This window comes from Macaca thibetana, chromosome 14 (assembly GCF_024542745.1).
Source record: "Macaca thibetana thibetana isolate TM-01 chromosome 14, ASM2454274v1, whole genome shotgun sequence".
Taxonomy (NCBI): domain Eukaryota; kingdom Metazoa; phylum Chordata; class Mammalia; order Primates; family Cercopithecidae; genus Macaca; species Macaca thibetana.
In genome coordinates this window covers 111,956,808-111,983,641 of record NC_065591.1, presented here as the reverse complement: position 1 = coordinate 111,983,641, position 26,834 = coordinate 111,956,808, and the positions used below count along the sequence as shown (strand labels likewise).

The 26,834-nt window shown below is 53.8% G+C and overlaps 1 protein-coding gene across 2 annotated transcripts; it reads right to left on the bottom strand.

Moving 5' to 3' along the window:
- Positions 1–34: 34 nt before the first annotated feature.
- On the bottom strand, positions 35–18,809 carry OAF (out at first homolog). 2 transcript variants are annotated; one of them, XM_050759392.1, is made up of 4 exons: positions 18,331–18,809; positions 4,089–4,223; positions 2,954–3,134; positions 35–1,111 (listed from the first exon to the last, which is right to left on the bottom strand). In XM_050759392.1, exons 1-4 carry the CDS (start codon positions 18,559–18,561, stop codon positions 846–848), a joined length of 813 nt encoding a protein of 270 aa, XP_050615349.1. In that variant the 5' UTR covers positions 18,562–18,809; the 3' UTR covers positions 35–845. The 2 variants fall into 2 exon arrangements, with proteins under 2 accessions (XP_050615349.1, XP_050615350.1); XM_050759393.1 differs by having other exon boundaries at positions 4,089–4,139.
- Positions 18,810–26,834: the final 8,025 nt, after the last annotated feature.

Here is a 26,834-nt window from a genome sequence, read left to right as displayed (position 1 = left end):
TTGGCCAAAAGTTTTCTCCAAACTCTGGGTCTTGTCAAATAAAAACTTAAAATGTTTATTTCTGGTAGAAATGATAAATACTTTGCATTAAAAATCTGGAATTCAAGTTTTCCTCGTACTTCATGCTCCCTCCCTGCCCCAGAACCTTACAAAAATATTTCTGTGTAGAGAGGGAAAGAGCTGGGGCCTGCTCTGGGAGGCAACGTCCAGGTGTCTGGGAAAGGCACTAGTGGTCTGCGGTCTGTCTCAGCGGCGGGAGGTCTCCACTCGCCCCACAGGCAGCCTCGGAGCCAGAAATGAGAACTCGCTGTAATCCGGGACAGGGGCTGCATCGTGGGTCCCCAACAGCTCCTTCTTTGGGGATGGTGAGCCCCATGTTGGGGAGTAGGAAGGGACTGAGGGGCCAGCTCCTTCCAGATGTGTGCGTCGGGAGGGCAGTTGTGTCTGGGGAGGGGGTGTCCAGCTGTAGACTCCTTTCAGGGTCTAAACATTTAAGGAGCTCAGCAGAAGAACCACAGGCCATCACATTTTGGTGGCTTGCAAGTGAACACTCCACGGGAGATGCAGGAGGGAGGGGTGTAGGCCTGGGGAGCCCCTCTCTCCCTCTCTGCCCATAAGAAAGGCACAGGGTGGGAGTGGGGGTGCCTTCATGAGACCCCCCTGCCCTGCCACACCCCTTTCACAGTCATCTGAGATGGGGCCAGAGGGGTCCAGGCTCCAGGGCCAGGGGAGTGGGGAGGGAGGGAAATAAGGCCTCAGGTGGGGGATGCCACCCCCTCTAGTGGCTGGTGAAGAGCAGTGGGCCCAGAGCAGCCACCCTCCAGGTCCCTCCCACCCTAGCCTGGCTAGGGGTCCTCATCCCAGAGACACAGCTGCCTCTGGGGCACGTAGAAGTCGAAGCTGTAGCTCTTCTGGCAGCTGCGGATGCCACACTTGTAGGGTGTGGGCCGGTCGCGGCTGTGGCAGTACTTGAGCATGCAGGGGTACCAGGCCAGGCTCAGGCCATAGCGGCAGACACAGGGCTTCGCGCGATCTCCCACCTGCCCACAGCGAGGCAGCTCCGCCTGCTCTGAGGCCTTGGGCAGAGCCTCAAACACAGAACTGTCCACACCTGGGGGAGAGAGGCAAGGATCAGGGAGGGAGGGAGGGAAGGAGCTCCGCTAGCCAGAGGCCGCTGACATTCCCCACTTGGTCTCCTCTGTCATCCGACATGCATTTACAGACACCTCCATTTCCAAGCTTGCCATGGGACACAGAGGTAAGACCTGGGCACTAGGCTTCTCCTTGTTGGGCTCGCTGGAGAAACATTAAACAGGAATCACCTTCCTGTATGGCATCAACTGTGTGCCAGGGGCTCTGCTTACAGTACCTCCATCTATCACCCCATGGGCTAAGTATTGTCATCCCTGTTTCACTGATGAGAACGTCAACCCAGAGAAGTTTAATGATCTGGCCAAGGTTTCAAGGCCTCCACGTGGCCACACTGCCACACAGTGCTTTAAAAAATCACCACACTGGAGTGTGCCGAGATGGAGGCATGGGAAGACGGGCTTGGAAGTCAAGGAAGGCTTCTTAGAAAAGGTAACATCTGGCAGGGCACAGTGGCTCATGCCTGTAATCCCAGCAATTTAAGAGTCCAAGGCTGGTGGATCACCTGAGGCCAGGAGTTTCAGACCAGCCTGGCCAACACGGTGAAATCTCGTTTCTACTAAAAACACAAACATTAGCTGGGTGTGGTGGCAGGTGCCTATTATCTCAGCTACTCTGGAGGCTGAGGCAGGAGAATTGCTGGAACCCGGGAGGTGGAGGTTGCAGTGAGCCGAGGTCATGCCATTGCACTCTAGCCCAGGCGACAACGGCAAGACTCCGTCTCAAAAAACGAAAGTGACATCTGAGTAGGGCTAGTCAGAGAAGGGCCAGCAAAGCACACCCAGAGGGGCAGGTCAGATCAGGGTGACCAGGGCTCGGGGCAAACGGGAAAGTGTACATATGAGGGGCGCTGGGGGAAGATGGAAGGGATGGGCCCTGGTTAGGCTCAGGGGCTGTACGGGAGTGGCCAGCTTCTGGGGGACGCTTACGTCAAGCTTGCGGCATAGTCTGGGGTGCAGGCCATGGGGGAGGGTGTATGTGTGTGGAGGGTAAGACCACAGCTCAGTTGGACATTTCTAAATCTGGGCCTGCCCTGGGAGGAGCAGGCATTTCTCCAGTGCTCAGCTGGCTGGCAGAAGGCACCGGGGCCTGGAGTTGGAATGGGGCCATTTCCCTCTCCCTCCACAAAGAGGACCTGAGGGCTGTCCTGGGAAAGGTACCCAGAGAGGGGCCAGTGCTGAAGTCACAGAGCTCAGGAAGGCAGGGACCACGCAGCACGGAGGGGAGCTCCCAAGGAGCTTGGGGCAGAGATGCCGGCAACAGGGAAGGCCCGAAGCTGATTTCTTAGAGGTGGCAGTGGAGGGGGACAGGGTGTCCTTGTGCCCCACTCCCATGACAGAAGGTCCCATCTCTGTGTCCTAAGGGCAGGGATGAGGGGAAGTACCTGGGAATCTCCCTCCACAGGGCCTAGCAGAGTCTGTGCTCCCTGCCTGGAATAGGGCCCTTTCCTCTGACTGAATCTTCTCACTGAATATTCACACAGGCGCCACTTCCTCCAGGAAGCCTTCCCAGACCAACTGCAGCCTGGTTTGGGGGTCCCTCCCTGAACGCCTGTAGCTATCATGGTACTCTATCACACTTAACTCTGTGCAGATCTACCCTGCTGGGGGACAGGAACCGAGTGTCCAGTACATCACTGTAGGTGGTCAGTAAATGTCTCCTGAACAAAGCAAAGGCTAATGATGAGACTTGGCTAATGATGAGACTCGGCTAATGATGCCCCTGCCCTCCTCCACTGCTCTGTGCTGTCTCCCCGTCCCCTTCCCTCCGCCCAGCAGCGGGCCGTGCCCAGCTCCCAGCTGACCTTGCTCCAGCCAGAACCGGACGTCCTCCTGGCGGGCGAAGATGGCATCCACGGCCTCAGCACACACGTTGTGGAGATGGGGGCTCAGCAGGGCCCCCTGGCTGAAGTTGACAGCGACATCCATGTGCAGATGCTCCAGACCCCGAACCTCCTCCGCCTGCCGCACTGCCCGGGGATTTTTCTGTGTGGGAGAGAAGCCACTCCTACCTGGCTTCAGAATGCTCCCTGCCCGTCTTCCCCTGACCCTCCAGAGTCAGGCAAGCCCAGGCTGACTGCCTTTAGAATGCTGGCGCCTTCTGCAGGGTGGCAGCCCCGCCCCTCTCCAACTGGCAGTGAGACAGATGCCTAGAGTACAGTCGGGCCTTTTCAGCTTCTATCCAGAATGGACACTTCCCAAACTATGTGCTGGCTGCTAGGCTGACCTCTGGGGCCTGATGGAGAATGCTGAGGTGTGGATGGGAGGTGGAAGTGGGTGGGCCAGGCAAGCCGTGCCAGGGCATATGACCTCTGGAATTTCCAACATCCAGGGAACCAAGTCCCTTTGGGAAAGCAGGCAAAGGGCAGGGGTGAGGAGGCCCCCAGGGCAGGCTCTGCTGGACACGCCAGGGAACTCAGATGAGGCTGGGGCAAGGCCCTGGGTCTAAGAAGACAGCAGGAGTAGGCCGGTAGCTTTGAGGGTCTTGAACACTTTACATATGTTAGCTCACTGAATTTGCCCATAACCCATTTTCTCAATGAGAAAATTGTGGCTTTGAAAGTAACTTGTCCAATGTCACACCCAACTAATGAGTGACGGAGGAGATGTGATGCCTGATCTGGCCTCAGAGCCCAAGCCCCTAGCCTGTCACACACGGGGAGGTGCTGGAACCAGACGGGAGAAATCTGAGAGCTGGGGTTCAGTTAGCGATCTGCAGGTCAGGTTTGGCCTGGGGCAAAATCAGGGGCTCAGGACTCTAGGGTGAATGGGGTACCAGGGATGAGGGTGGGTCAGGGGCAGTGGGTCAAGGAACAGCATGAAGATGAGGAGCTGGGTGGGAAGCTAAGGTTGGGGGATCAGGGCTTACAGCCAGGCCGGCTGCAGGGGTCAGGTCTGCGGGTCGGGATCTGAGCCAGGCGGGCCTGGTAGGGGACTCACCTGCCGGAGCTTGGCCATGGCCTCACTGGGGATGATCTCATTGTGCTGCAGCTGGGTGACAAAGCAGAGGGCCTGGAACTGACTCTGCCCCTTCTCCAGCTCCCCCAGGATCAGGGCCCGGAAGATCTTCACATCCTGAAGAAGGGCAGGAGGATGGGAGCAGCTGGAGGGTGCAGGAGCTTCCCACCGGCCCACCGGGTGCTCAGCTTGGCCCCTGAGAGGACGCCTGGACACTGCCTGGCAACAGACACCTCCCTCCTGCTGGTCTAGGAATTTTTATCTTTTCCATTTAAACCCGTGACTTAAAAGAGAACACACCCTAAATGTTCCAAAGCCTCCTGGAAAATTGACAAAGTGAACCACTAGAGTTTTTCTCAGCTGATGACTTCCCTCGGCGGAACCCCTTAACGTCACCCTGATCAGGGTGGGCCAGGGCCTCTACAGCCACCTGACCAGGGCATCATGGAGGAGGGCTGGACTTTTCCAGTACTGACTCCAGAGTTCCTCTCTCTGACTTTTTTTTTTCTTTGTAGTTCTAATGGCTAGAAATCGTAGTCATTTTTATTCAGTAGATTTGGGGAGAGGTCTCAAGATGCCCCTGGTGCTTCTGATCAGCCAGGCTCCTGGCCACTGACCTCTGAGTGAGTGGGGTGGTGGGGCCGGGACGGGGTGAGGACAGAGTGGGAGGCTGGCTGCAGCTATTTCAGCCTTCCGGCCTGAGGGAGCTAGGATGCCTCGCCTCTTCCTTTCCCTCCCCACTTCCCCTTTCCCCCATGGGGTCGCTAATGGCATTGCCGCAGTCCAAGGGCTCCTTCCTGTTACTGACTCACTGTGTGAATGGGGGGTCTGCAGGAGGATGGAGGCAGGAGAGCTGTAGGGTGGGCTGGGGCCCCCTTCCCTATCTGGCTGCTGGAGCCCTGCACACTGCCCACCTGCACGGCTCACCACATGAGAAGCGGCCCCTTGCCTTCTTACCCACCTCTGGGACTTGATTAACTCTGCTCCCAGTGAGCAGTTAGTGGGCCCCAGTCAGAAGTGGTCTACATCTGTCAAGACCCTCCCGTGGTGGGGGCACCCTGGCCTCAGTGACCATTCTCTGCTGGGAACCCCTGTGGCTCTGCACTGAGACTTAGAATGGCAGCTCTGCGGATCATCTATTAATGCCCGGGCCCTCGCCCCCCACCACTCACTGAGTGCTTGCTGTGCACCCGCAAGAACAGAAGTGTCTCAGCAACAGGGTCTGAGCGGGCCCCTTGGAGTCCAATACAGGCAGCAAGGGACTCACAGCTCTGCCCCGAAGCTGCAATGTATTAGTGAGTCCTCCAGGCTTTCCCCTAACTTCTCTGATGTGTAAAATGGGGATGATCCCAGTTATGCGACAGGGTTGTGGTGAGGACGAGGTAAGTTATCTGGAAGATTCTCATATGGGGTAAGCGCTCGCTGGGATTACTCTTGTAGGTGACCAGCAAGCCTCGTAGGTGGTCTGCAACAAACGAGTGCATGCCATCTCATAAATGCCCGTGTACTTCTGCAGTCCCTCAACTCTACACAGAAGTTTCTCTTACTTCCTTTTATTGTAAATGATCTCTGGAACAATGAGGTGTGGAAGTATAAGGGGAGGTTTTCCAGAAAGGGAAACTGAGGCTCAGCTGTTGAAGAAGTTTCCATTAGGTTCCTTATGACCCCAGAGACTTGTGAAGAAGGTGAATCAGAGCTCAGCTTAACCCCGGCTTCCTCTCAACAGGAAATCCCTTCTTGGTCGTGATGCTGCAATCTCCTTGTCCTGCCAGCCTGGGCTATCTGATCTTCCCCTCACTCAGGTCGGCTGAGGAGAGATGGGAGGCTGCTCTGCCTGTAGCATATTCCATTCTGGGCTCAATTCCTGCCAGGTGAGACTTGATACCAGACTTCCCCTGCTAGAGCTTGAGCCAGGCCATGTCCCTGGCAGGATCCCCCAGGAAGGATCCAAAAACCACTTCCCCGGTATTTTCAGCTCTGACTCTTTGGAGAGTCAGATAGTTGGATATTCACAGCATCTTCTCCAATACCGCAGGTGCATCAAATACCCGGAAGTCTCAGGGCTGCTCAGGGGGCCTCTTTGCTTGGTGACATCACCTGACTACCGTTGGCAAGAGAAGGTATTTGAACTCAGACCAGACTAGAGGATGAAAGAAATCTATCTGAGCTTTTTTCCTACTTCTATATGAATAATGTCATCAATGACAATAACAAAATGCTATCAAAATGGGAAGTGACTGGGGGTACAGAAAGGGAATGATAATTTCTCACTGAGAGGATTTCCTCTGTATCTCCTATTTGTATAGGAAAAAGAGTTATTGAACTTTATAACTAGAAGAGAAAAAACATTGTTTCCATGGGTCAAAAGGATGTATGATCCTCTTTAAAATCCTTACAACAGGCGGTAGGAGCTATGATTGTTACCGAGCTTGGATTGGGTAACCTGCTCAAGGTCATGGACTAAGAGGAAACAGCCAGGATCTTAACCCAGACAGTCTGACTTCAAAGCCTGAGCTCTCTTAACCAGAATGCATAATTGCCTCTTGGATCAGCTAGTCTCATCTCCTTGATGCTCAGCTAAAGAAACTGGAACTTGGGCACACAGAGGTTGTGGGGTCTGCCCTTGATGCCGGGGCTGGCCAGCAGCAGAGGTGGGATTAGGACCCGCTTCCCACCATGCCCATCTGGTGGCAGCCTGCCTTAAGTCAGCACACCTGCCTTGGGAATGTGGCAGCTCTGGCTCGTGGTTCTTGCAACTACCAAACAGCATGACACAAGTAAGAGGAGAAGAGGAGGCAGGAACACCCTTCTAACCCACCTGCCTGCCCTGCCAGGACTTCTTTCTTTCTTTCTTTTTTTTTTTTTTTGAGACAGCTCGCTTTGTTGCCAGGGTGGAGTGCAATGGTGCGATCTTGGATCACTGCAACCTCCGCCTCCCGGGTTCAAGCGATTCTCCTGCCTCAGCCTCCTGAGTAGCTAGGACTACAGGCGTGCGCACCACGCCCAGCTAATTTTTGCATTTTTAGTAGAGACAGGGTTTCTCCATGTTGGCCAGGATAGTCTCGATCTCCTGACCTCATGATCCACCCGCCTCGGCCTCCAAAAGTGTTGGCGTGATCCACACTGTGCCCGGCCCCCGCCAAGACTTTTAAAACCCCAAAATCTCCAGTCTCTCTGTCTTTTTTTTTTTTTTGAGACGGCATCTCATTCCATCACCCAGGCTGGAGTGCAGTGGTGCAATCTCAGCTCACTGCAACTTCTGCCTCCTAGGCTCAAGCAATTCTCCTGCCTCAGCCTCTGGAGCAGCTGGGATTACAGACATGTGCCACCATGCCCGGCTAATTTTTGTATTTTGTAGAGACGGGGTTTTACCAGGTTGCCCAGGCTGGTATCAAACTCCTGACCTCAGGTGATCCGCCCACTTCAGCCTCCCAGAGTGCTGGGATTACAGGTGGGAGCCGCCGCGCCCGGCCCTTTTGTCCTATTTCCCCAGAAAAGCACATTCTACTTGCTGATCCCTGAGAGGGAGCAGGCAGCCCTACTTTCTGGGTCTATTTGGTAACAGGGCTCCATCATCCTGACCAGCGTCCCTCCCACTTTCCACTCCTTGCACCTCAGACTCCCTGGCAAGGTTGTGGACCCCCCGCTTCCTCTAACATTCATAGGGAAGGGTGAAAGTCCCCTCAGACGCTAAGCCCAGGCCAGGCAGAAGCCTGGCTCCCAGCTTTCCTCCTTGCCCAGGAATCTGTTGGGATGATGCATTTCATGTGGCCTATCGCCTAAGCAGATGCTTAGCTGGGGAAGAGCCCATGACAGGGGCTGCAGGCAGGCTTCTGAGGCTCAGGACCCAGGCAAGGGCCCCCAAGATGGGAGGCTATTATAAGGCTCCTTCTCCCACAAGCCTCCAGCAACCCCCAGCCTACCGGGAAGAACTGAAGCATACCACAACCAGGGCCAGGATCTGGGCCATCCAGAGGGTGTGGCAAGTACCCTGGGGAAATAGTGTTTGCCAGAGTCCTCCTCTGTAGTTGTTAGTAAGGAGTAGGTAAGCTCTAGGATAGCACAGAATTTAAGAACAAAGGCTCTGGAGCCAGTGTTAACCCATGTTCAGATCCTGGCTTTGCCTTTGCTGGCCACATAACCTTGAGGGGATTTACTTCACCTCTCTGTACCATAGTTTCCACATTGGCAAGATGAGTAAAACGACAGTACCTACCTCGAGGGACTGTTACAGGGAATAAATGAGTGAAAGGTTTCAGAACACAGTGGGCTGAACTTTCAGTTTCTCTCTTGTTGCTGCAATTCCTGGCCCTATGTCTGCCTTGCTCCACCTGAAATCTACTCCACTCCTGAAGACCCAGGAGCCTACATTTTTCTCTTCCAGATATACCTACGGCCTAGACAGGTCAGGTGACTCCTCTGGGGCTTGCAAGCAATCAGCCAATCAGTGGAGAGCACTGATTAGCATGACCTGGTGCAGGGCCTTCACAAGCACCTGGCAGGGGAGTGGCCCTGACCAAGACACAGATTCCTGTCTTCCAAGGGATTGTGGAGGAGGCTGACTTCTGACAACTCAAGTCAGCGCACAATAGGTCTGGGGTTGAGGTTTACTGCAAGTGCAATGGAGGTAAAGGGTAGATGAGGGACTGCTTGTTGTTCCCTTAAGGTTGGGGCTGGGGGTGGCATGAGGGAGAGAAGACTTCGCGCAGTGAGGGACACCTCAGTGGCCCTTGATAGTTAAAGGATGGAGCGCTTTCCAGCAATGAGGAGTTTATAGAAGACAGCGAAGCGTGAGCCTCCCAATGCCCCCACCCAATCATCCCTCCATGCTACTATCACCTGAGCGGCCGAACGCCCTTCAAAGGCTCCCTTTGTCCTCACCAGAAAGCCTGCCCCCAGAGCCTCGCATCCCAGGTCCCTGCTCACAGCAACTGTTGCACTTCCCGTGCACTGAACTGAAGAGCTTGCCGTTCCCAGAATGAGCGATGCTGTGTCACCCCTAGGACTTTCCGTGAGCAGGTTCCTCTGCCAGGATGCCCTGTGCTCAGCTGTCTCAGCTGTGCCATGTGAGCAGGGCACAGCTCACAAGCGACCCTCCTCTGGCTGCCCTCCCAGTGCTGCCCTCACCAGCCCTTCTGCAGAGTTGGCCAATCCCAGTCACTGCCTCTAGAGCACGAATCCCACTGTCTGCTCCCACTGTGTTTGTGCTGACCTCTTTACTTGTCTTTCTTTCCAGACTCAACTTCTTGAGCCTGGAAAAGTGTCTCCTGAAGTGCATCCCTAGCCCCCGGAACACAGGAGGTGCCCAATAAACATCTGACAAGGAATACACGAAGGGTGAATGCACAACAGCATGGAAGAGTTCTCCGAGAAAAGTGGTGGGAATGAACTGGGGGAGGAGGGAGAGGGTAGTGAGTGCTGATGAGGCTGGCAAGGGGCCAGGACACAAGCAGGACGCAGGGTCTGAGCACCCAGACTGAGGAGTGGCAGGCTTCCTCTTGTGTCTCCCTGGAAGTCATCGGTGGGTTTGAGCCTGGGGTGACATGAGGGACCTGTGGTTTGGAGCTGAATCAGACTCCGCCTGAGGTTGCGAGAGTGCCTTGGGTCTCAGTGCCCCAGGCAGATGGTCCCTGTCCTCATGGAGCATCTTCTGCCCGGGCAGTGAGTCATCCAGGCCCTCTGTGAGCTGCCTCTGGCTCAAGAGCAGCGGCTCCAGCCTATTCATGTGGTGGCCCCAGGGTCTGTCGCACAGCTGGGGCTCAATGCTTAGTAGCTGGAGGAATGAATGAATGTTCTAGGGCCTCCATCAACCCACTGGCCTCCAACGTGCAGACACTCTTTCTTCTTGGCCTTGCCTGTAGCTGGGCTCCTGCAGGCTGGTAGTGCTACAGCTGCTATTTTGGCATCTAGAAGGTTTAGGGGATCATCTAGTTCATGGCCCAGTGAGATTCCGGCAGGGAAGTAACCTTCATGAGTCACACAGTGGCAGAGCCAGGGCCAGAAGCCCAGACCTCCTGACTCTGAGTCCGGTGATCTTCAGCTTGTCCAGGCTCCCCACTGTAGCCCTTGTCCAGATACTCAATTCCTCCCCGTGTCCGTCCCAGCCATGCTGTCTGACTGGGATCCACCTGCGTCTCCAGAGGGAAGGCTGCTCTGGTTCAGCTGCACTAGGTGAATGCGCTGAGAGATGGCAGAGCACCGCTCTGGGAAGAGCACCCCTGGGCAGACATCCTGTGCTCAGCACTGAGGGTGGGGAGGGAGCCCCCGGATCCCAGGGGATTGCGGGGCTGTCACACCAGCCCTGACTGGCTTCCAGACTCAGATAACATTGGGAAGAATGAAACAGGCTGTTTGGCCTCCGCCTCTGCCGCTGTTCCTGGGGGTTTATGTTACTCATGGCAGAGCCTAATCTGAACTGACGCACAGGCTCACACGGCTTTCCCATTCGCGCACGCCGTCCTCTTTCACAGACTCGCTGGGTCTCAGTCTCCTTCCCGCAAGGTCTCCCAGTGGCTCCTGTTCCACATTCCCATTCCCTCCACAGGCGCGCATCCTGGCCTGTCTCCTCCCTCAGTCTCCCTGTTCCCGGCAGAGGCGGCTCCTCACCCTCTCTCCACAGTCCCCACGTCCATCACCCGCTGAATTCCCCATCTCACGCTCTGCCTCAGGACACACCCTGCATCGCCCTCCTTACTTTCGGGATTCTCCTCACATGCCTCCTCCCTGACGCCGCTTCTCATAACATGTGCACACACACACACACTCACACGTGTACACGCGTGCACACACAGGCACACACTCTCACCGCATATCACCTCGCTCCAGCCTGCCGGGTCTCCTCTGGCACCCTGCCTTCCCACCACGGCCCCTGGCTGGCCCCGCTCTCCAGGCACTCTTCCTCAGCCCCTCCCCAGAAAGCCCTGGTGGTTGGGAGGAGGCCCGCCTGCGAGGGAATGGAAAGCAAAGGGGGCCAGGGCAGCAGACCGCCCCCTCCCTCCACACCCTGCTTCCAGCCACCACTGTCCCGTGCTGGTCACAGCCCAGGCTGCAGGTCATCGCTCTAGGGCCACACAAAGCCACTTGGACCCCCCCCCACTCTTCCAGCCCCCTTGCTCCTGGACAGCTGGCGCTCTCTCCTGGGAGTGTCCTCTGCCATCTTGGTCTCCTTCCTGTCACACCAGAGAGCGTGATTCTGGGGCCCAGCCTGAGCCAATCTAAATATTTATTCCTCTGCTCCTGGCTGGGGCTGCTTTATGGCTAGAGAAGGGGCTGGCTTTGCTGAGCTGGGGAGGGGAGAGGGGGTTTAGCCTGGAGAGCCAGCCAGGAAGCGGCGCCTTCCTAGCCCCACGGTGGAGCTGGAAGCGCCCCGGCTGCTCTGCCCAGGCTTCTCGAGCAGAAACGGGGTGGATGGATTCCACCCAAAGCCAGGCCACGCACATCCCCAGGCCAGTGCCCAGCGACCTAGGCCGCCCCATGATGAGATGCCAGCATCCCCTCAGGGTTAGGCCTAGACAGAGGCTGCTTGTCACGGGGCATTAGCACAACCACTCACCCAGAGCAGTGCTCCTGCCCCCAGCCCCTCCCCAGAGCAGTGCTCTGTCAGCCGAATCCCAAAGGTCACCACTGTCCTCACTGCCGTGGGAACAATGTGAGGCTTTATGTGGATCAACTGCGCCCCACTGTGCCGCTGACTCAGGGCTCCTAAGACGGGGCTCCATGCTTCCCTCTCACCCGCATTCCCAGCCCTGACGCCTCCTGTGCTCCCTGCCCTTTATCTGAATCCCTAGTGGCAGCCACTTCAACACTTGCCAACTTCAAGGATGTCAGCTCCTCGTGATGCTTTGGTCTGTACAGCAGAAAAGCAGCAACTGCAGCAACATGCTTAATGGTGGGGTAGAGGGACCTCCTGGCCTGCGGGCACTGGCACCTCGCTCCTCACATGCCCATGCGGGCCTCTGTTCTGTGAAGGGCCTCTCAGTCACTGTGCACACTGAGCCCCAAGCATCACACTGTTGTCTCTGGTGTACTGGCAAGGAGCCTGGGGCTCAGAGAGGTTAAGTGACTTGCCAAGTCACACAGCTGGTAAGTGGCAGGAAAAAACGTACACAGTGCTCACTAGTGTCTGTGAGATCTTTTCTTTGAGACAGAGTCTCACTCTGTTGCCCAGGCTGGAGTGCAGTGGCGTGATCTCGGCTCACTGCAACCTCTGTCTCCCCGGTTCAAGTGATTCTCCTGCCTCAGCCTCCAGAGTAGCTGAAATTATAGGCACAACCCCCCATGCCTGGCTAATTTTTGTATTTTTAGTAGGGACAGGGTTTTGCCATGTTGATCAGGCTGGTCCCGAACTCTCGGCCTCCCAAAATGCTGGGATTATAGGCATGAGCCACCACACCTGGCCTTGGTGAGATATTTTCTAAACCCATCGCCCTCACCCAACTCCCCAAGAGGCCGTGCAGGGGAGAGAGGAGTTGCAGGCATGGCCAAGTAGCCAACACTCCATCCACTGGAGGTAAGAGCGTGGGAGAAGTGGTCCAGCCCACATCTGCCCAAACAAGGGTCTCTGTGGATTTGTTCCCCTGCACCAAGGTTTTTTCCAACCTCTTCCCCTCCACCTCCCTCCCCAGGGTTCTTCAGCCTACTGGAAGGAGCCCACTCATGGTACCACGGCAGACAGGCAGTCAGGATACACTGGAAGGAACTCTGGGTCCTAATCTCAGATTATCAGCTGCTTGATCTTGTCAGCCTCACTTGAGAGCTCCAGGCCTCAGCCCGCACATCTACACAGAGAGGCACCATCTGCCTCCTGCTGTCTGTGGCAGCGAGGATCAGATAAGGCCATGTGTGACGTGAGGGGCTGCTCACTGGGTGATCTCCAGACCCTATGCAATCCTCATGTCGAGGCTGGGCCCTCTGCCTGCGGAATAGGAGTCTGTCCTAAGTTTATCTCCCCCGCCTCTCTGTGCCTTGGGAAGCCTGGGAGGGAACTCACTCACTCTCCCCACCCGCTTCCCAGCAGGATACTCCATTATCCCAGGCGGCGGTCTTTATGGCCTACCAGGACCTTTTGCTAGGACTCCACCTGGACATGGCATTCAGGAGTGGGAGATGCTGGTCAAACTCCAGGGAGGGGGTCTGAACCCTCAGGCGGGGCTGCCCATTCCTGATCTAAGGAGGAATTCCTCACACGCAGAGGAGGGACAGGTTTTAGAGCCAGGAGCCCCATGTCAGTGAGCCTGGTCATTCCATCTGGCGACTTCTTGTAAATACCTGTGAGGAAATGCTCTGAGCTCCAGAAAAGTCTGGGCCTTACCCGAAAGCACCTCCATTGCCTTCTCCTCCCCAAGGAGACTTTCCATCCATCAGATGCCTCCACGCCAAATCTTAAGGGTGCTAACGCAGACAGGGTAGAGGCAGACTGGAACCTGAAAGCTTCTCGGTCCCACATCTATGTGCTGTGATATCTCCTTGGGATAAACATTCTTAGGTGGCGATGTGGACGTTGCACATTCCATATCTTCACTGACTACACCTCAAGGCTTCCCCTGTTGCTCCCCTGCCCCCAGACCAGGCCCCCCGGCACAGGGACTCTAGCATTCTCTGGACTGTCCCTTCCTCTGGCTCCCACTCACTCATCAGTGCCCAGGGCAGGGCTCAAGCTTCCAACCTCCATGGGTCCTCGTCCCTTCAAAGTGGCCCTGAGCTGACCCGTAGAGCTGTACGTTCCCCTTATCTTGCTTATTCCCTCCAAGGCTCCAGCCGTGGGCCTTCAGGATCCCCTCTTTCCACACTTTGGGAGTCTGTGTCTCCTTACAACCCTGATGCTGGGAGGGGAAAGGGACCCCCACTGCCCACCACCCTGATGCCATCACACATGACCTTCTTCATATCTGTCAGCATCACCCTCCCCATCTGGTCAGCAGCAAGCCAGGCAGCCTGAGCGTGACTCATCCTGTTCCCAGCTTTTGGCCACTTGGACTTGGGGACAGAGGTGAAAGAGAAATTGGCAAGAATACCAGCTTCCAGGAGGTGGACCAGGAGGGCTGTCAAACAGCCAGGTTAGAGACAGGGGATGGTGGCATGCCTGTGATTAGAAATGCCAGTGATTATGTACATCCAGGGTTAATTACACTCATAGGATGTGGAGTATAAAGGAGACTGCTGCCCACCAAGGGTGCGCTGTGAATGTTTGTGTACCGAGGGCATATAGCATTAGGCCCGAAGCATATGTGCTGCTCAAAACACATTAGGATTAGTGTGGGTAAGATGACAGATTTCAAATATGTGACTGAGTTTGGGCCCCACCTTCATTTAGCCTGACCTGGCTCCTTCTCCAGGCCCCCTCCCCTCCCCTACAGCAATTGTGCCAGTGGTTCCCAAACTTTGCTGCACATTGGAATCATCTGGGTTCTTTTGTCACCCAGACTGGAGTGCAGTGGCGCAATCCTGGCTCACTGCAACCTACGCCTCCTGGATTCAAGCGATTTTCCTGCCTCAGCCTCCCGAGTAGCTGGGACTACAGGTGTACGCCACCATGTCCAGCTAATTTCTTTTTTATTTTTCAGTAGAGATGGGGTTTTGCCATATTGGCCAGGCTGGTCTCGAACTGCTGACTTTGTGATCCGCCTGCCTCGGCCTCCCATCACCAGGGTTCTTAAAAAAAAAAAAAAAAAAAAAAAAAAACAACTGCTACCTGACTCTCATCCTGAGATATTCTGATTTCACTGGTAGGATACGCAGCCCAGTCACTGAGAGTTTTCAAAGCTCCCCAGGTGATTGTGAGGTGCGGCAAAGCTGGGAGCCACTGAGCTGTGGCATTCTTTCAGAGCTGTGGCATTCTTTCAGAGCTGTGGCTCAGTCAGCCCGATGGCCTTCACTCAGCCTCTGGGCAGGGCTTGTGGTAATGCATGATGGCCATTTGATAGCTCCAAGCTACTGAGTCTGCAAGCCTCACCTGGGCTCCAGGCTATGTGTCCTCCAGTTGACGACTGTGACTGCTTCACTGCCTCAAGGTCCAGGGTGGTAGTGTGGGAAAGAGTTAGACTGTCGGAACTCTAGCTTGGGTACAGGCAAACGGGGGTGGGAAGCGCTGGAGAGAGGGGGCTGGATGGGGTTGGGAATCAGACAGAGGCCTTGGTCCCATCCCACACAGGTGAGGCTCACTGCTGCCCTGGGTGGACTGTCAGGACAAGGATGGCTGCTCCTGCTCTGAGGGGCTGGCCAGCAATTTTGGAACTTCAAAGAGAAGGTTACGATGAAGAGCTCCAGGCTCCTCCAAGCTCAGTACTGGCTTTTCCACATGACCTTGGGTCTGTTGTTCAATGTCTTCGAGTCCAAGCTTAGCAGAGAGGATCCTTGCTGAAATGCTGTGTGGGCCACAATTAGCAAAGCTAACGGCTCCTACGTCTTGCGTACTTAACACAGTATGAGTATGTCATAGGCACTACTAACCATGGGATATGTGCTATTATTATCCCCATTTTACAGATGAAGAAATGAAGGCCTGGAGAGATCAAATAGCTTGCCCAGGGTGAACCTGCTAATAAGTGGTAAACCAAGTCTGTCTCATTCAGTCTAGACTGTTTCTCCCCAAAGTGATCAAATGGCAAACGTCACTCTTCCCAAGTAGATTAGGACTTCCCCCAAACCATTGCAAATGAGTTTAGTACAAGAAACACAAAAGCATGACTTCCCAGGCTGGAGTGCAGTAGCACAATTGCAGCTCAGTGCAGCCTCAGCTCCAGCCTCAGCTCCAAGTGATTTTCCTGCCTCAGCCTCCTTGGATAGCTGGGACTACAAGGCACACACCAGTGTGCTCAGTTAATTTTTTAATTTTTTGTAGAGACAGGGGTCTCGTTTGGCCTGAAGGTTTCATATTCCTGGTTTCAAGCGATACCCTTGCCTCAGTCTCCCCAAATCCTGGGATTGCAGATGTGAGCCATCACACCCAGCCCAAGTCTTTTTCTGATAGGAAAAATCATTCCTTCTAGACCGAACTTTCTTGTGGAAATCTGCCAAAGACTATGAGGCACGAGGCCTTGAGAACTGAGAGGTGACCCACCCTAGAAGGATTCGGACATAGAAGCTGCTGTGGCCAGTGCAGGCAGTGACTGAGTGGCCTGGGTGAGGGTAAGGCTATTCTTCCCCACACTGCACTCTCCAACTCCACCCCATCCTAGGCCAATGGAGAAGCCTGGAGTTAAAGGGACTTGGGAAAGCTGGTTTCCTTTCTGTATCTTCCACTCCCAATTCCCTCCCCTGCTGATGAAATTGGAGATGCCAGAGGTGGGTGTGAAATGGTAGCTTCTGGGTCAGAGGCTAACCTGAAAATCAGACTTCAGAAACCTGGGTGGAGGTCTGAACCACTGTAGGGATTCAAATGAGGTGCTCACAATCTCCAAATGCATTTTCTAACTGGGCAGTCAGATGCCCAGCATACCCTCACTCCAATCCCCAGCACCCCACCCCCGCCATCAGCCACTACTGCCATCACATCACAGCTACCCGGGCACTTCTTAACCTCTCCCTTCAGGTCAGAGCAATAAAAACCTTCCAGCTGTAGCTAAAGGCTATAAAAGCTCAGTCCTACCCATTGCCTTTCACTGTCCTGGCCACAGCCAAGAAAGTCTCTCTGCAGGGTTCTAGTGCAGCCACAAGAAGACGTCCAGTGGGCAGGAGGGTGGGAGGCTCACAGCCTGGCCTGAGGCTAACTTTCAAGGACAAAGAGCTTGGAGAGAAGATTAAATCTCCGATTCCTGATGGATCCAGCCACTAACATAGATTTTTCAGGAACAGAACACACTTGATAAAGTTCTCCTAAGGTTTAGGTGGGGAGGCAGGGTGGCGAAGCCGACCCTATCAGCTTCCCTCTCTCTCAATCTACATCTGAGTGCCTAGCTGAGGCCTGCTAAGTAAGGATGGGCTACAAAGTCTTCCCATTTGTGAACGCTCACTACCCCGCCCCCCACCTGCCTGCTTAAGTCCAATGTCAGTAACAACTCAGTGGCCCTGGGGCAATCAGCAGTCAAGCCTCACCTCCCGACCCCACCCACCTCTAGCGGTCAAGCCTAACCCCCCACCCCTGCTAACTATGGCAATCTGGCTGGGTCCCTAACTGACTCCCCAAACTCTGCCACCTGTCCTGTAAAGCACCCTGTCTCTAAGAGGGAAGAAAGACAGGCAGCTTCAGCGAGGGTCCTCCGGGCCGGGGGCTCCCCCAGCTATCTCATCTGCTTCACCCCTGCACTCCTCCAGGGACAGACCCTCACAGGGCCTCTCTTTAGCTGGGGGAAGGAGACAGAACACTCCTTTTGAATACCTAAGACTCACCCACCCTCTTTTCCTCCAGCTTTCCTGCTCTGGGTCACTGTTAGTCACTCACCATCCTTCCAGGCCCATTTCCTGATAAACCCCTAGCCCCCTGGGTGCAAGGCCCTTCTTGTTCCCTCCACAACAAACACACACACCCCCCCACACACACCCCCACCCAGAGCGGGCTGGTCTCTAACTCCCTAACCCTAATCTGGGCCAAAACAGGGGGGTTGGCTCGCTTCTCTGCCAGGCAGAGTGAAGGGCAGCACTTCTCCCAGAGGGAGGGGGCCTCAGCTGGGGTCTCTCTCCAGGATCCCTCCTGCTGCAAGCGCCCCAGCCTTCCAGACCAAAGAGGAGACAGGGCTTCTCCCGGCTTGAGAGGGACCAGGGGCAATCAGCTCTCTCCAGAAAAGTGAAACAGAGGAAGAGGTGACACAAGGACTCCAAAATGTCAGGGCTGGGAGGCTTCGCAGACCCCTCATTGCCCTGTACAGGGGTGAGAAGCCAGGCATAGGAGGAAAGAGACTTGCTTGCTCTAGGTCACACAGCGAGAACCCGCAGTGAGAGCCCACAGGGAGAACACTTCGCCTAGGGCTTTCCCACCAGAGAGCACAGGGGAATGACTCCAAGCAAGGAGTCCAGTCGTTACTAGGAGTTCTGAAGGAGGGTCAGCACCTGGGGGCTCTGGGAGCGCTGGAGGAGGGAGTGAGAAAGGGCAGCAGAGGGGTTCTTTGGGGAGAATGAAGGGGTGGGCGCTGGGGAGTGGGCAAAGAGGTGTAGAGAATAACCCGGCGTGACCTTGGGCCAGCCGCGTCTCCCTCGTGGGCCCGTCTTCCCTTCTGCAGGCAAGAGGGCGCCTGGGATCCCGGGGGGCTCAGGCTTGAAGGTGCCACCCCGGCGAGTGAGGGCGCCTCACCTTCTTGAAGTCGGCGGTGAAGGAGACAAGGGTGCCGTCGGGCTTGCGCAGCTCGAGGCTGATGCTGTCGGCGTCGCTGTCCGCCTGCAGGCTCTCCTCGGTCACCTGGCCGTCCGGCAGCCGCACGCGGACCCGCAGCTCGGCCGGCGCGCCCGTTCCCAGCAGCGGCGCAAGCAGCGGCAGCAGGAGCAGCAGCGCGGGGAGCGCCGGGGGGACCCCGGGAAGGCGCATCCCCGGGGGCCGCTGCAGTCCGCGGCCCCGGCGCGCCGCGTGGGGGCGGGGAGAGGCGCAGGCAAACTTCGCCCAAAGTTGGGGGCTAGTTCGGGGCGCTCCGTAGCCGCTCCGCTCGGGGCCTTGGCCGCGGGGTCGCCCGCGAGGTGGCACGGACGCACGTGGGTAGCGCTCGGCAGCGCGCCCCCGGAGGCCCCGAGGCGGAGACAACGCTGCCCCGGCCCGGCTCCGCGGCCCCGGGCTCCGGCGCTGCGAGCCTGTGTTTTGCACTTTTCATTCAATCCCACCCCCCGTCACTTCCTTCAGAAAACAGAAACCACCAGGACCCGCCTTAAAGAGACCGCGCACCTCGCGGCCCTTAAAGGGCCCGCGGCTGCTCCCCGCGCTCTGGCGTTGGCCGGGCAGGGGGCGGGGAGAGGGGGCCGCGGCTCCGCGGCTTTGTGCGAGCGGCCTCCTCGATCTCCCTCCCTCCGGGCCGCGCGGAGTCAGCGACCCAGGCGGTGTCAGAAGTTTGCTCTCTCGGCAAATCCCTTCCTTCCAGCAGGGGCGGGACGGGTGGCTCTTTCCCCGCCCTACACCCCACACTTTTTTTTTTTTTTTTTTTTTTTTTTTTTTTTTTTTTTTTTTTTAGCTTGCTCTTGTGCCACGTGGATGAAATAATCGGGCTTGGATTTTTAGGGGTTTTGTTTGGTCTTTTAGTTTCTCTGACACAGCGAATTTCTAAAAAGCTTCTGCAAAATCAGACCTCGCTTCGCACTCTGCCTTTTCCCTGCCCCACCTTGGGAGGGTGGATCAGGGGTTCTCGCCCACCGCCAGGTGTTGTTAGACCTTGATGGGTCAGGTCACCCATGGGGACGCGGCCCTCAGGTTTTATGAGCCAGCCCCTGTGCCTCTTTCCTTTTCAGTCCTGCCTCCTGTGCTTCCCGCTTTCACCGTCTTTCCTCCGTCCTGCCCACCACCGCAGACCCGATTCTTTCTCTCCATCATAGACTGTGCAAATCCAGGGAAATGTTAGATTCCAGGTCACTCGGGAGAATTTCCAGGGACTCGGGACACTGGCGCTCAACGACAGTGGCTTTCCCACAAGCCACAAGGAAACATGCGTGCCCTGCAGTGCACCCCAACAATAAAGAGGGTGAAGACCGGGAGATCTGGATTGCTGCGTCCTCTGATTAGTTGTGGAATTTAGGCACGTTTTAAAAATTCTTTGGGCTTAAGTGTCTTCCTGTGTATCGCGGAAGCCGCTCAGACCTACACTGTCCTGCCAGTGCCAGGCAAGGGAAAAAGCCCCAGGAAGATGCTCAAAACCAGTTGTTCCCTGACTTCCATTTTCACTTCTATTGGGAACTTGATTGCTGATAGGTGGAAACTTCCTTCTCTGCAGCCTCCTTCCCTTCTAGGGCTTCCCCAGCACAGGGCCATGTGAACTGCAGGGTCCGGCTAGAATCGGCCTCTTGCTATCAGCCGGGGGCCCTTCGTGCTACACACTCTCTGCTGCCTAGATTTAGGACTGAAGGGAATTTAAAAGACTATCAAGTCAGCCTTTTCCAAATTTGCCTTTCCTGAAGAATCACCTGGATGCTTGTTAGAAAATAGATTCCCAAATCTCTAAACCCATGGAATCAGATTCTAGGGAAAAGAACTGAGGATTAGCATTTTTGGCAAGGCCCACATGATGCTCGACATAAGTGGTTGACAGTGGGTATTTGGCAGATGTTTAAGCATAGAGTGTCTGGGCCAGGAGCGGTGGCTCACGCCTGTAATCCTAGCACTTTGGGAGGCCGAGGCAGTCGGATTGCCTGAGCTCAGGAGTTCGAGACCAACCTGGGCAACATGGTAAAACCCTATCTCCACTGTAATACAAAAGAAATTAGCTGGGTGTGGCGGCATGTGCCTGTAATCCGAGCTACTTGGAAGGCTGGGGGTAGGAGAATTGCTTGAACCCAGGAGGCAGAGGTTGCAGTGAGCCGGGATTGCGCCACTGCACTCCAGCCTGGGTGACAGAGGAAGACTCCATCTCTACACAAAAAAAAAAGAAAAGAAAAGAAAAGAAAAAAAGCATAGAGCGTCTGAAGCAAGCAGCATCTTTCCTGGAGAACCTGGGTCCTAAGGATTTCATCTTCACATCAGGGAGATAAGGCAGGCTGTTAGGGAATAATTGGGTTAGCACAAGTATTGCTCCCCTAGGGACTCCCACTCTTAGCTGGCAACCCTTTAGACTAGAGATGCCCAGGGTCTTGAAATTGGCCTCCCGCCTGACAGGATGCTGGATCTCCATGCAGTCTTGAAGCTAGGTCTCCCACATGAGTCAGCCCACACAGTCATTAAGGGCCTCGCCCACATTTCCTAACTTCCCTTGTTTCAGGTCCTGTCCCCATCCGCCACCAGCTCTGCCCTGAGCCATTTCCCAGGCTCTTACCCCTTCTCCTCTCACAACAGCCCAGAAGTGGATAAAGAAGCCCTGGATGTCGGATTTCTTGTTTAGGTCCCTGAGATGTGTCTCTGTTCACATTTTGGGTTTGGAAACAAGGATGGATGACCTCATCTCTTTCCCACCTCTTCCCCATAGTCAACTTCCTTCTCTACTTCAACCACGGATCAAACCAGGTTTTTCTTTGAAAGTGACAGGGCATTTGAAATCTCACTCCATTACATGAGCCCTGCCTACCTCCGTCTCTATGCCTTCCTATTGATTTCACCTGACCACCTCTTCAAGCTGCAGGACAAAACTCAGGTTTCCCAGGAAGACTTTCTCGACTCCCCACCGACCTAGCCCTCTGTTCTGCGCGCTGTCTTCCACCTCTGGACTCCAACAATAGTCATTATTATAGCAGCTCCTCCCCCATTGTATTCTGATTATGTCCAGGTTCTGTGCCAAGCATTTTACATGGATCATCTTATTTAATTTTCATGGCATCCCTCCAAAGTAGGTTCTATTCTTAGGCTTTTTTTACTGACTAGGAAACCAAAGCTTAGAGAGGTTAGGCAACGTACCCAAGGTCACAGAAGCAGTAGAGCCAGCCAGGACTCAAACACAGGTCTGCCTGCCTGACCACAAAGCCCTTGCTTTGAACCGCACTGGCCTCTGCCTGTCGGTAGCCCTCACTTTCTGCCAGTCCCATTCGGGGCTCACATCCTGCGCTATCTTCTCCTGTTATCTAACGGTTTTGCGTGTGGCAATCCTGTATCCCCAGTGAGGCTGTCAGTTAGTTCAAACAGGCCAGCCCCGTGCTGGGAACAGAGAGCGTTTCCCTCAAACCATCCAGGCATAGAAGCATCCATTCATCTTAAATGTAAAGGCCCTCAGAGGAAGAGCTCTAACAAGCCTAATTACTCTGACTACAACCAAACAGCCCTCATTGTCAGAGAGTTCTTTATGTCTCATCGCAGGACCTCTGCCACACCATAAACCAATTTCCTTTTTTTTCTCATCTCTAGCCCTTGGAAAGCAGTAGCCAGCAGTGGTTCAGAAAATGGGCATCAGGATCTCAGTCCTGGAGCTTGGCCCCACTCATGAGCTGTGTGTCAGTAAGCCTGTTTCTTCAACTGCATACATTTCTCGAGCCTCATGGGGTTGCTTTGAAAATTAAATGAAATATTGTGCATAAAACATTTCGCAACGTGTTTGGCATATCGTACAGATCCAATAAATGGTGGTTACTATTTAATTCTGTTTATTCTTTCCCATTGTATCAAATACTAAACCTCTGATTATACAAGTCTCTCCCTCTCACCCCCTGCCACATGTGTACACGTGCACATACACATATTCTTTCAGAAACATTTTTTCGCTTAGGCGCAGTGGCTCACACCTGTAATCCCAACACTTTGGGAGGCTGAGGTGGGTGGATCGCCTGAGGTCAAGAGTTCGAGACCAGCCTGGCCAACATGGCAAAACCTGTCTCTACTAAAATACAAAAATTAGCCGGGTGTGGTGGTGGGCGCCTGTAATCCCAGCTTCTCAGGAGGCTGAGGCACAAGAATCGCTTGAACCCGGGAGGCAGAGGCTGCAGTGAGCTGAGATCGTGCCACTGCATTCCAGCCTGGGTAACAGAGCGAGTCAGTCTCAAAGAAAAGAAATAGATAAAAAGAAAAGAAACCTTTTTTCCTCTCTATCCTCTTTAGGTGTCTAAGGTTTATGGATTTTGAGACCTCTGAAACTGAGAAATGGATAGCAGCAAAACCTTGGGAGGCACCTCCCATTTGCTTTTTGGTCTGAGTGTGCCTTAATTTGGGAGGAAGAGAAACACCACACTGTCTCCCAACCTGTGCCCAAGAAAACAGGTGCTGACAGGACCCTGCAGGAGGTGGAAAGGGAAACTGAACCAACGACCTTTACCAAGAGACAGGGAGAGAACCACCAGATGCTTGTCTTGCAAACGGAAAGATTTTTTTCTTCCCATGACTTTCTGTGAGTGGCTGTTTGGTTTGGGTTATGTTACAGCCCCTCTGTCCCTGGGCCCTTGCAGATAGAGTGGAGAATTTGTGATTTGAGTTTGAGGGAGAACCAGAGATGGGGTGGGGGATCCCCTCTGCTTCTCAACGTCAACCGCAAAGCTCCAGACACTTCATTGCCAGCACAGAAGTACAAATTAGCTTTCTGCCATCACACAATTATGCAGTTCTATCCATCAAGGGTGTGGTGGGAAAGTGAATTGGAGAGACAGCTGGTGGGGATACTGAGTGGAAAGGGAAGAGAAGTGGAGATGGCTGGGGTAGGCATGGAGAAGCCATTCTTTCCAGGCAGAAGGGAAGTTGTCATGGAGATGGGCTGGATCCATGACTTTCTGGAAGGAAAAGGAAGCCTGGATGATCAGAGCTGCAAGTCAAGGCAGATCTCAGTCCATTGATTAGTCCATTGATTATGGTAGCTCTTCAGGTGCCTTTTACCCTCTGCCTCTTGCTATAATTATTTCATAGTATTTGTGTTTGAAACCAGAGGCTAAAAAAGAACGTAGGCCAGCTGCAAGTGGTGCTGCTCAGGTTAGAAGCCTGGCGTTCTGAAGCCAGGGCTCGTCTCCTCCTTTGACACTGCACAGAGCTCCATGTTGCCCGTTGACTCTTTTTTTTTTTTTTTTTTTTTTTTTTGAGACGGAGTCTCGCTCTGCCGCCCAGGCTGGAGTGCAGTGGCCGGATCTCAGCTCACTGCAAGCTCCGCCTCCCGGGTTCACGCCATTCTCCTGCCTCAGCCTCCCGAGTAGTTGGGACTACAGGCGCCCGCCACCGCGCCCCAGCTAGTTTTTTGTAATTTTTTTTTAGTAGAGACGGGGTTTTACCGTGTTAGCCAGGATGGTCTCGATCTCCTGACCTCGTAATCCGCCCGTCTCGGCCTCCCAAAGTGCTGGGATTACAGGCTTGAGCCATCGCGCCCGGCCTGCCCGTTGACTCTTGAAAGTCCCCAACATAGCTGGGCACAATGGCTCACACCTATAATCCCAGAATTTGGGAAGCTGAGGTGGGCGGATCAGGAGGTCAGGAGTTCAAGAGCAGCCTGGCCAATATGGTGAAATCCCATTTCTAATAAAAATAGAAAAATTAGCTGGGCGTGGTGGCATGTGCCTGTAGTCCCAGCTACTCAGGAGGCTGAGACAGGATAATTACTTGAACCCGGGAGGTGGAAGTTGCAGTGAGCCAAGATCACGCCACTGCACTCTAGCCTGGGTAATAGAGCGAGACTCCATCTCAAAACAAACAAACAAACTAACCAACAGAAAAAAGTCCCAAACATAACCTCTTCTCCTGCATGCTAGTTCCTCCATGAGGCCTTCCCTGTTCCCCATCCCCAGACTCATGCATTCACTCGTTCATTCAGTCATCTAACACGTGCAGAGTGAGTCACTGTACTAGATGCTGTGGGCACAGCAGCGGGACAAGGCAGATGCAACAGTCATTTACCCTGAGATGGAACATGCAAGAGAAGCAGGCTATAAAATCATGGCACAACAAAATATTGTAATTATAATTGTTATAATGGAGAATTAGAGGAGAGTCTAGCCTAGACGAGAAGGCCTTCTTGGAAGGCTTTTCCAGGTGTAGTCTAATCTTAAAAGATGAATCAGCACGGACCAGCAAAGACAATGTTCCAGGCAAAGGAAACAGCTTGTGTACAGGACCTGAGTCTGGCGGGCTTCCCAGAGACATCACCAAGTAGCTAGGGCATGATGGGGGAGGAGAGTTGCTTGAAATCATGCAGGACAGTTTGGCAGGGCCCAAGAAACGCAGGACCTTGGAGGCAATGTTAGCACTGAGCTTGGCTTTGTTTTGTTTTCCTAAGAGCAATGGGCAGTTGTCGAAAGGTGTTATATAAGGGGGTGACATGATCAGACTTGGATTTTAAAAAGTTTGCTTGGGAAATGGATTGTGGCCATGACAAGCAGTGCTGGTGAGCGGGACGGTGGTGATGGCAGTAGGGGTGTGGAGAGGGGTTGGAATTCAGCAACATGTGGGAGAAGGATTTGATGTTTCTTTGGACTAGGGGCAAGTAAGCAGAAACGGTCAAGGGCAACTCCTGGTTCTGGCTTGCGTAGGCAATGGCACCATGAGTTAAGATTGGGAAGCTGGGGAGAAGCCCTGGGATTGCCTTTATGGTGGCTCTTCAGGTGCCTTTCACCCTCTGCCTCTTGCTATAATTATTTCACAGCATTTGTGTTTGAAACCAGAGGCTACAAAAGAACCTAGGCCAGCTGTAAGTGGTGCTGCTCAGATTAGAAGCCTGGCGTTCTGAAGCCAGGGCTCATCTCCTCCTTTGACACCGCACAGAGCTCCATGTCACCGCCTTCGCTCTCGGTCTTTGTATGCTGAACCTGGCTCCTCTTTGCGTCCACCTTATGACCAGCATGGTGCTTTGTACACAGAAGGTGCTCAATAATGACCTCTCTGTAGCCCTGTATACCTGGCACTGGGCTATGGGAGAGAGAATCTGAGACACAGTCACTGCCCTCAAGAATCTTGTTGACCATGTGATCCAGGACCTTCCAGAGCAGGCTGGGCCACCTCATTTTAATGGAAGACCTCAGGTCCTTTTCAGATGCCAGCATTGCTCCCACCTTCTGGAGACTCAGACATCTGTCCCTGAGAGCACTTTGCCCCTCATGCCCTGGCAAGTCCATCATCAGGGCACACTCAGGGAGGCTTTAGAGAAGAGAGGTCTTGTTCACTGGTCTGGAGTGTCACTGCCCTCAGCCACAGAGACCTTAGCTGTACACCTGTGGCAAGAGGATGGGATCTGGCAGGGTTTGTGTGCCTTGTGTTGATTACATTTTAATAGGTAAACACCCTTTCCTTTATGCAAATCCCCGAGGAAATTTATTACTTTAAAAAATCAGTTGGATTTTTAGCCTGGTGTTTTATTGCTCTTGAAAAATGTGTGTGTTACGGCTTGGGATGGGACAGCCTGCCTTTTCATCAGGGGGCTGAGTGTGAACACAGTTGAGCCTGGACAGGGGCCATTTCTGACCAGAGCCATCAGCTCGTCTCCCTTTTCCTGTCACAGTTGCTATGGGCCTCGTTATCGAAACATCTGGCTTCTATCTGACTGATGGTATCGCCAAGGCTTAGGCTAGAGAGTCTAAGAAGGTTCTAGCATTATCCAGGGAGGGAGGCTCATGGCCTAGTTTCTCGTCCAATGGAAAAGGGAACACTGCCCTCTCCCAAGCTGGGGATCTCGGAGCCACCCTCACTATCATGACTTTTAAAAAAAAGATCTTTAATTTTTCTGAACAAATGGAAATATATACTATGTTTATCGAGAAAAAAATGTGATAAAATATATACATTTAGTGCATTTCCAATTAACATCCTAATGGAGCTTACACATTTTTAAAATAGACTTTTTTTTTTTAACAGTTTTAGGAGTCACAGCAAAATTGAGTGGAAAGTACAGTGTTCCCATATACCCTTGGCCCCTACATATTCACCCTCTTCACCATCAGCATCCCTGCCAGAGGGCTATGTTTGTTACAATCAATGAACTTGCAGTGGCACTTTGTAATCAAACCGAAGTACACAGTTTACATGAGGGTTCATTCTTGGTTCTATACATTTGATGGGTTTTAACAAATGTATCCACCATTACAGGATCATATAGAGGGTTTCACTATGCTAAAAATCCCACCTTCCACCTATCCATGCCATTAAAAAGTGCATATAATGGTGTTAAGCCACTGGAGAGAAACTAAAACCTGATCAATATTGATTTCAGATTATCTTCTGGGCATTGTGGTTTTTATGAAGTTATCACTGCATGCCCTGTGTTTCCTGAAAGCAAGTGACCC

What these genes read in the sequence shown, in the direction of transcription:
- OAF (XM_050759392.1), bottom strand. Translation starts at nt 18,561, where the DNA reads ATGCGCCTTCCCGGGGTCCCCCCGGCGCTCCCCGCGCTGCTGCTCCTG. An exon ending in TCACCGCCGACTTCAAGAAG is followed by an intron (nt 4,224 to 18,330) that starts GTGAGGCGCCCT and finishes GCCCTTCTTCAG; the next exon opens with GATGTGAAGATCTTCCGGGC. An exon ending in CCGGTTCTGGCTGGAGCAAG is followed by an intron (nt 1,112 to 2,953) that starts GTCAGCTGGGAG and finishes TCTCTCCCCCAG; the next exon opens with GTGTGGACAGTTCTGTGTTT.